At 38.8% G+C, this 9,729-nt stretch overlaps 1 protein-coding gene across 2 annotated transcripts; it reads left to right on the forward strand.

Moving 5' to 3' along the window:
• The first annotated feature begins 3,980 nt into the window (after positions 1–3,980).
• LOC137042046 (trace amine-associated receptor 8a-like) lies at positions 3,981–4,890 on the forward strand. Of its 2 annotated transcripts, none has more exons than XM_067418735.1 (2): positions 3,981–4,623; positions 4,722–4,890. In XM_067418735.1, the coding sequence occupies exons 1-2, from the start codon at positions 4,081–4,083 to the stop codon at positions 4,776–4,778; spliced, it is 600 nt and encodes a 199-aa protein (XP_067274836.1). In that variant the 5' UTR covers positions 3,981–4,080; the 3' UTR covers positions 4,779–4,890. The 2 variants fall into 2 exon arrangements, with proteins under 2 accessions (XP_067274836.1, XP_067274837.1); XM_067418736.1 differs by having other exon boundaries at positions 3,981–4,627; positions 4,722–4,863.
• The last annotated feature ends 4,839 nt before the right edge of the window (positions 4,891–9,729 follow it).

Consider the following 9,729-nt stretch of genomic DNA (forward strand, 5'->3'; position numbering starts at 1 on the left):
CAAACGGATGTCTTTCTTTTGCTGTTTATTTTGTTTTTCATCATTATTGTTAAAATGTTAATATATTATATTTTGATGAATAAATCAAATTATTCAAGAAGCATTAGCTTATTATCTGCATTGTTTATCAAAAGTAAAGTATTTTTTGTTTAGTATGTTTTTTTTGTGAACTTTCTAAATGTAGTCAACCTTTTCAATTTCTTCATGATTTTTGATCATGTAATACAGATGCTTAATTTTAGATTTACAGTGTTTTTACGTACTTTGGCCATCAGCTCTTTCCTTCTTTTTAACATTTAACTTGTTTAATAGTCTAATTATTTTTATAAGTATCTAATGAATGTCCATTTATTGTGGGATGAGTGTGTTAGTCTGTCATCCTAATGATGGAACAGATCAGATAAGACATACTGTTTGGCTTTACACAAAGAAGGCAAACACAAAGTTATATGTGCATACATAAATATATACAGTGAGGCAAAAAAAAGTATTTATTCAGCCACCAATTGTGCAAGTTCTCCCACTTAAAAAGATGAGAGAGGCCTGTAATTTTCATCATAGGTACACTTCAACTATGAGAGACAGAATGAGGAAGAAAATCTAGAAAATCACATTGTCCGATTCTTAACAATTTTATTTGCAAATTATGGTGGAAAATAAGTATTTGGTCACCTACAAAAAAAGCTAGATTTCTTGCTTTCACAAACCTGTAACTTCTTCTTTAAGAGGCTCCTTTGTCCTCCACTCATTACCTGTATTAATGGTTCCTATTTGAACTTGTTATCAGTATAAAAGACACCTGTCCACAACCTCAAACAGTCAGACTCCAAACTCCACTATGGCCAAAACCAAAGAGCTGTCAAAGGACACCAGGAACAAAATTGTAGACCTGCACCAGTCTGGGAATCTGCAATAAGGTAAGCAGCTTGGTGTGAAGAAGTCAACTGTGGGAGCAATTATTAGAAAATGGAAGACACACAAGACCACTGATAATCTCCCACGGTCTGGGGCTTCATGCAATATCTCACCTCGTGGGGTCAAAATGATCACAAGAACGGTGAGTAAAAATCCCAGAACCACACAGGGGAACTAGTGAATGACCTGCAGAGAGCTGGGACCAAAGTAACAAAGGCTACCATCAGTAAAGCACTATGCAGCCAGTGACTCAAATCTTGCAGTGCCAGACGTGTCCCCCTGCTGAAGCCAGTACATGTCCGGGCCCATCTGAAGTTTGCTAGAGACCATTTGGATGATCCAGAAGAGGATTGGGAGAATGTCATGAAACGTGGCTGGGTCTTTCAGCATGACAATGATTCCAAACACACCGCCAGGGCAACAAAGGAGTGGCTTCATAAGAAGCATTTCAAGGTTCTGGAGTGGCCTAGCCAGTCTCCAGGTTCAACCCCTTAGAAAATCTTTGGAGGGAGTGAAAATCTGTGTTGCCCAGCAACAACCCCAAAACTACACTGCTCTAGAAGAGATCTGCATAGAGGAATAGGCCAAACTACCAGCAACAGTGTGTAAAAACCTTGTGGTGACTTACAGAAAACATTTGACTTCTGTCATTGCCAACAAAGGGTATAACAAAGTATTGAGAACTTTTGTTATTGACCATATACTTATTTTCCACCATAATTTGCAAATAAATTCTTTAAAAATAAGACATTGTGATTTTCTGGATTTTTTTTCCTTCTCATTCTGTCTCGCATAGTTAAAGTGTAACTATGATGAAAATGACAGGCCTCTCATCTTTTTAAATGGGAGAACTTGCACAATTGGGGGCTGACTAAATACTTCTTTGCCCCACTGTAGTTGTGCAATCTGTCTCTCACCTCAAGGCTAAAACAGTCAAACATCTCCATGAGCAAGGGCAGCAAGACATTTGAGGAAACCAAAGCATGCCATTTTCAAAGCCCACGTGATCTTGATTGTGAATTGTAATTTGTTGGCTATACATATGTCCATAGACTACATTTGTCTTCATGTAATTTAGCTTAGTTATTTAATTTAATTAATTTGGATTTGTAAATTTAAGATACATATTAATGCAAAGCACACATTTTTGGAATCATAATTCAAAAATTATTTAGAATGAACAGAGGCTCTAGTTTGATTTGAAGTCACCGCTGTGGTGATTAGTGTTTCCTTTAATTGGGCTCTGGACTTCTGCCAGCTGTAACAGTGTCTTTGTAAAAAACTTTGCAATAGCACAGAAAGCCAAGGCAAAATATGATCAGGTGATTTTTGCTTACTGCTGATAGTAACTATTGATGTAATTATTGTTATGATCTGGCCAACAGGAGCAGACTGCCATAGTGCCATCATTCCTCTTGGTATGTGGGCTGAATTAAGGCCATGTCAGGTATCTAGGTATTGAATGATAGTGTCTTATTTGAAGGCCACTTAAAAGTAGTTGAATAATTTTTATACATATACTGTACATTGCAAATATTCCATCATCTCTGTTACTCATTCCAAGCAGCTCCACACACCTGTTAACATCCTCATCCTCTCTTTGGCTGTGTCTGATCTCTTAGTTGGAGTTTTTGTGATGCCACTTTATCTTGGCTCATCCAGTTGGATTTGGGGACCAGTTAGGCTGTCTGTGAAAGTTGCCTCTTTGGAAAATTGCTAGGACGTAGTTAGGCCTCCTCTTGCTTTAGAGAGTCATTATGCTGAAGCCTCCGTCCTCAGGGCTTGACCAGGCAGTGGTGTTGAGTTGAGCGTTGTCTGGCCTTCTCTCTCCAGGGAGTTATTATTAGCCTCCACTCCATATGAGCTCTGCCTGAATAACGGTCTGGGTTGTTATAGGCTCTATTAAGTCTCTCATGGGAATTTGTTTTGGTTTGGGGCGTAGCTAGGCCTGATCTCACTTTAGATAGTAGTCATGATGAGGCCTCCGTCCTTTGAGCTTGGCCAGGTACTGATCCCTATGTTGTCTCTTTGTGAGCCTCCTTGGGCACTGCTTTAGGCCTGGAGCATTGTTAGGTCTTCCTTTGAGGCGTCCGCTGAGATAATTCAGAGGATTTATGCATGATAATAATTCAAATGTTCTGAGCATAGGATGTAGTTGGGCCTCCTCTCACGTTGGGAGTCATCATGGTGAGGCCTCTGCCTAAAAGACCATTGCTTGGCCTTCTCTTTCCTAAGTGAATTGTACAAATTAAGTCCTCCTCTCCCCCTAGAGCTCTGCCTGAATAGCAGTTCTAAGTTGTTATGCTCTATTTAAGCCTCCTTGGAAGCTGCCCTGAGCACAGAATATAGTTAGGCCTCTTCTTACTTTAAAGCCTTGCCATACTGAGGCATCCGTTCTCAGAGCTAAGTTATGCAGTAGCACTGAGTTGTAGTGAACCTTCTTTGGTGCCTTTTACCATTTTTGTCCATCTAATGATAAATGGGGATCACTTACTGTAGTTGTTCATGTCTATAATGCATTTGCCTGGCTATTTTCAATGGTATAGGCTTAATAAATTACTTGTACATAAATAATCACTTACTATCAGAGTAGGCTACAATGAAGCACTTATTTTGTGGCCGTAAAATATAACTAAGTAGCTGTGGTTGTGTGAACACAATCCAGACATATTTTTACATCTGCCATGTTGGTAATGTTAGTGATTTAAGCTACTCTGACATTTACGAACCTTATCTTGTGGCCTTGTGATAGAAAAGCATAGTTAAGTTATTTTCACATTCTATATCAAAGGAAAGTGTGCATATCTGAACACAGTGATGATTACATACATCAGGATTTAATGTAAAAAAAATGTTAAAAGCCCATATAAGTCCATCTATGTTTTTTGTATGACACTTTCTAAATCAGGTGATCTCTCAGCTGTATGTTCTTCTCCCTTGATGCTGCCAGACTTGGAAAGAGTCACCATGTCAAGAAGAGTATAAAAGGCAACATATTAACATATTCATATCTTTTTAGTGGATCCTCCAGGAGTGACTGTTTCAGTGAGGAGCTGTTGGAGAAAAAAATAGTAGAGATCTTCATCTGTGGTTACGCATGTGATTATATGAAGGAAGTCACAGGGAACGATTCTCTGTTTGGATGTTTCTTTCAAGTACTTCAGAATGAATCTGACAGCAATGAACCAAACGGATGGCTGTCAGGAATATTTCTGTCCAGAGAGATCTGTTTCTTTATCTGTGTATGTGATTCTGTATGTGGCCGCAGCAGCTGTGGCTCTTCTGACCGTGTGTGGAAACCTGCTGGTCATCATCTCTGTTAGTCACTTCAAGCAGCTCCACACACCTGCTAACATCCTCATCCTCTCTTTGGCTGTGTCTGATCTGCTGGTCGGAGTTTTTGTGATGCCACTTTATCTATCTTGGCTCATCGAGTCATGTTGGACTTCTGGCCCAGTGATGTGCTCTGCTTTAAAAATTGTAAATTTCCAAGCAACAAGCGTCTCTGTTCACACTGTGGCTCTAATCGCAGTTGATCGGTTTTTGGCTTTACATTCTCCTTTTTTTTACTCAGAGAAAATCTCACCCACTGTGAACTGCATAGCAACTTTATTTAACTGGCTGTTTTCACTCTTTTATAACTTCACTCTTCTCTTCATTAATGGAAACTTCACTGATGTTGTGTGTCCAGGAGTTTGTGTTTATATTGTAGGTGAGGTTTCATTCTTCATTGATCTCCTGGTTGTGTTTCTTCTGCCATGTTTACTCATCATAATATTATACACACATGTTTTTGTCATTGCTAGGAAACATGTGACTGCTATAAGAGCTCTTCAGGTTCACAACAGCAGAGAATCCTCTAAAAACAGAACCAGCGATAAATCAGAGCGAAAAGCTGCGATGCTTCTGGGGATTCTGGTCTTTGCGTTTCTCCTTTGTTTACTGCCGTATTATATTTGTTATTCAGTGATCCCGTACAGTAATGCTGACTTGTTCTATGTCAGAGATGTTACTGTAATATTTTTCTTCCTGAACTCCACAATTAATCCGATCATCTATGCCTTATTTTACCCGTGGTTTCAGAAAAGCTTAAAATTAATTTACACATTAAAAGTGTTTAATAAAGACTCTTCCCTGATGAATGTGATGTAAGTTATTGAATGTAAGATTAAAACGTTTCTCCTTTTTTCCTTATTTTTCATATATACTTTGTCTAGGTCAATGTATTTTTCTAATATTAAACACACTGTAAAAAAATGATATGTTCAATAAGTTATGACAACATATGTTTTTACATTGTTTTAACTCATCAAAATAAGTTAAGGAATGTTAAACTTGTTTTTATTAGTTATACAAGATGTAACTCATTTTTTATAGTCATTTATCACATGTGATATTTTTCTCCAATAACAGAGAAGTAATAGGCTATATTGAGATATTAGCTTTAGATCTGGAGCATTGTTAGGCTTTCACTCGATATAAGAGCATGCCAGACCTGGTGTCAACTTCTCAATTGTGACGCAAGAGTTTGGGATCATTTATATGTACGCCCCCAACATTTGCATCTGTCCAAACATGTGCATTGTCAGGCGGAACTGACGGAGCCGAATCATCGGAACTGCAGATACACTGGGTTAAAAACAACCCAATCGGCAACTCAGCGCTGGGTAAATATTGGACAGAACACATGCTGGGTTCAATTAACCCAGTGACATTTTAACAAAGCAGGCTGGGCTGTTGAGAAAACCCAATATGTAGTCAATTTTTACCATTAATGGATTTGCTGTTCTGGGTGATTCTTGCTGGGTTGTTCTTAAAACTTCTCCTGTGCATTAGCCTACTGTAAAACTAGACAATCATGAAAGAACAAATGAAGAATGCATGTTTAGACTGTTAAAACAATAATTTGTATTGCTTGTCAAATGGTACAACACACAAATGTGTTCAAATTGGCAACAATGACAAAAACCTATACTCTGTCAATTTATTCACGTTTAAATCGAACTTTTATTTTGAAGGGTTGACGTGATTTGAGTGTCTGTGATCATGATATGACAAATTTTCTCAAATGAAACGGTAAATTCTCATGAAGTGACGGTTTATGCATTCATGTCCTCAAATAATGACAGGACAGAGGCTAAAAAGACAGCGAGCCTGTGTGGCCTGTGTGTGTGTGTGTGTGTGTACGTACGTGTGTATGCGCGCTCGCGCGCGCCCCCGTCATTCACACAGAGATGCAAAACATGGAAGAGTAATATTTAAAAATAGCATTTAAATATACACAGACACTGGTATATTCGGCTACAGTCTGGAGCCCTGCGTGACGTGACCGGTCTATGAACGCAGCTGCGGGACCGAACATTCGTATTACTTGTGAGTCATGCTACATAGAAGGCTATCGTCACATTTTTAAAATGTCATTATAAAAGTTACTTGGTACCGAAGTACAGGTAGGCTACTTGTGACATCCCTACATAAAACCATGGTTAATTTTCGTAAGGGGATCATGGTTCCATTATATAAATAATCACAAACTGTATTAATCTATCATCTTAAGTAAGGTCAGTAAGGTTACATTGCATCAGATTCTGAGGTAAAAGTTTTGTCGTCTTAACGTCATGTAAGCTTAAGAATTGTTGCCGCAAAGTAGAAAAAAAACTATAATTATGGTAATTAAAATAATTATTAATGAAAACATTATATGAACTTATCTTAAACTTATCTTAAAACATCTGCAATCAGTGGCTTTGCCTTTGGCATTGTCCTTTCAAAATGACAGTTTGGGGGTGAATTTAAACTAATCGAGGCGGGAAGCACGTGAAACAACCAAGCGCTGTGTAGAATCAACCAAGCATTGCGACCCAGCAGGTTTAACCCAACAACGGCTGAAAATTTGAAACTACCCAATGGTGTTTAAAATGTGATCAAATAAACCAACAAAAATTACCCAACAGTCTTTAAAGGTCCCGGTCTTTGCGATTCCATCTTTCAAACTTTAGTTAGTGTGTAATGTTGCTGTTAGAGCATAAATAATACCTATAAAATTATAAAGCTCAAAGTTCAATGCCAAGCCAGATATTTTATTTAACAGAAGTTCCCTTTCAAAGCCTACAGCGAACTGCTGCTGTAATGACGTCACTAGAACAGTTTGTTGACTAACCCTCTGCCCACAAGTACACGCAAAATAGGGGGCGTGGTCTCGCTGCTCTCCCACGTGGAGAAGAGCGCATTCAGCGCTTGCATCTCCCCATTATGGTAAGAGGCGGGACCTTTCCGGGCAAAGTGCACTAAGCTGCTGTCCAATCACAACACGGGAAGCGCTGGCCCAATCAGAACTCGTTACATGTTTCTGAAGGAGGGACTTCATAGAACAAGGAAATCATCAGGCCGTTTTTAGGACAGAGAAAACAGCGCTGTACAGATAAGTAAATTGTGTGAAAAATACTGTGTTTTTTTACATGCGAAACATGAACTCGTTATATTGCACACTGTAAACATCATCAAAGCTTCGAAAACATGCGAAGAACGGGACCTTTAACCCAGCATTTTGGGTTAAAAAACAACCCAGCATTATCTAGAGTGTAAACAAGACACTTGAGGATAGTAAAAACGGCAGCTCTCATGGACACATATGTCATGTTCCAGGCTGTGCAGGAGATGTGAGGACTTTTCATATGTCAACAGTCATGGTTGAGGTTTATTTTAATCGGATACCACAACAATTTAATTCAAAATCGTTCGTTTGTTCGGCCCATTTCAAGTAAGCTTCGCTCAGCGTCTTAAACTAAAGAAAGGGGCAACTGTATTCCTGCAAGCAGTAAGTAGTGATTTATCCACTTATTGACTAGCTGTTTAAACAATTTCTGATTAAATTGAAAATTTGTTAGAGAGACCGCATTGTCTAGATGACGCACGATGCTGGTACAGGAACAATAGGAAACTCCAAGTACCATACAAAACTAAATAGTGTGTCTAATGACAAAGGTTAATATTATTTTGTATTACAAAATACAACTGTAGATACGTTTCTTACAGATCGTTCACTCGAACCTTCTAGCAAAGTCCCCTTTTCCAGCATATAAGTTAAAACAATAGTCATTTGACAAGGCTATTCGTTTTGTAAAAATATAAGTTATATATTTACATTTTTGAGAACTGAAGTAGGCCTATGATGTTTTTGCATGCTTGTATAAGGAGTACATCACAGTCACTGCGTATAAGGGTTAGTTCACCCAAAAATGAAATTTCTTTCATTAATGACTCACCTCAATGTCGTTCCACACCCGTAAGACCTCCGTTCATCCTCAGAACACAGTTTAAGATATTTTAGATTTAGTCCGAGGGCTTTCTGTCCTTTGAATGTAAGTGTATGCCCACTTGCTGTCCACGTTCAGAAGGGAATGAAAACATCCTCAAAGTAGTCCATATGTGACATCAGTTGGTTAGTTAGACTCTTTTGAAGCATCGACAATACATTTTCGTCCAAAAAGAACAAAAAATACAACTTTATTCAGCATCGTCTTCTCTTCCGTGTTCCCCAAAAAAGAATCAAACGGTCATGATTCAAGATTCGGATCACGTGTGTCGAACTGGCAAACTGCTGAAATCACGTGACATTGGCGATACCAATCACGAATCAATCTGCTGATTCGCGACCGTTTGATTATTTATTTGAGGTTTGAAAACAAATGCGGAAGAGAAGACAATGCTGAATAAAGTCGTATTTTTTGTTATTTCTCATTAATGACATAAATTTCCTTTTAGGGTGAACTAACCCTTTAAATGCTATCACATGGTAGAATCATTCAAACTGACAACTCAGGCCGTGTGTGAATCAGATCAATCCAAAGGAAATCTATGAGAAAAAAAGAAAAAAATTTGTATATGGTTTTATGTTCACAAAAAGTAACGCTGTGGAAAATTAGGAGTGTAGAAGTTGGGAGGGGCCAGAAGAGGAGCTCGGGTAGGGGTGCAGGCCGCAATGGCGGTCCTGCATAGGGGTCAGGGGCCAACTGTTGATTGGTCCTTTCAACTTTCTCGGGCAGTTGGGAGGAATTTGTGTTTGACCAATGGGTTTTGATCACAGTAACTCATGGGTACAGACTGCAGTTTCATTGGCGCCCCCCTCCCTTTTCGGGGTTCCGAATGACTCGGACACCCTTCACCACATCACAACATGTTAGACGACAAGCTCATATTGCTGGAGGAAGTACAACAGGGTTTTTTTTCAGAGGTGCCCCCAGCACAGAGCAAACTGGGTTTTTACTCCACATACCTCATAATTGTCCCCAAAAAATTCTAGTTACCGGCCCATTCTCCACCTTAGGCATCTCAACCAGTTCTTGAAGATATTTCCATTTGAAATTACTCACAGAAAAACAGTAATGCAGTCCATAAACGCAGAAGGGTGGTTTACTTCCTTCGACCTGAAAGAAGCATATTTCCACATTCCACTTTGTCCAGAGCACCGACCCTTTTTCCACTTTGCTTTCCAAGGCAAAGTTTTCTAATTCAGGGTTCTACAATTTGGATTGTCTCTGGTATTTGAAAAATAAAGAAATATTTTTTGACTGTTTTATAGTTTTTATTTTTTTTATACATTTTATGTACTGTAAGCCCACTTATGCTTTTTGTATGAATTTGATGTGACACTAATCAGTTGATCTCTCAGCTGTATATTCTTCTCCCTTGATGTTGCCGGGTTTAGAAAGAGTCAACATGTCAAGTGTATAAAAGGAGACATGGGCTGTAGCACATCTTTATTGTGGATCCTCCAGGAGTGACAGTGAGGAGCCGTTCAGAGCTGTTGGAGAA

Source organism: Pseudorasbora parva, chromosome 15, assembly GCF_024679245.1.
Source record: "Pseudorasbora parva isolate DD20220531a chromosome 15, ASM2467924v1, whole genome shotgun sequence".
Lineage (NCBI taxonomy): Eukaryota > Metazoa > Chordata > Actinopteri > Cypriniformes > Gobionidae > Pseudorasbora > Pseudorasbora parva.

Coding starts and splice junctions, on each gene's coding strand:
- LOC137042046 (XM_067418735.1), top strand. CDS start 4,081: ATGAATCTGACAGCAATGAACCAAACGGATGGCTGTCAGGAATATTTC. Junction 4,624..4,721: donor CAGGAGTTTGTGTTTATATT/GTAGGTGAGGTT, acceptor TGTCATTGCTAG/GAAACATGTGACTGCTATAA.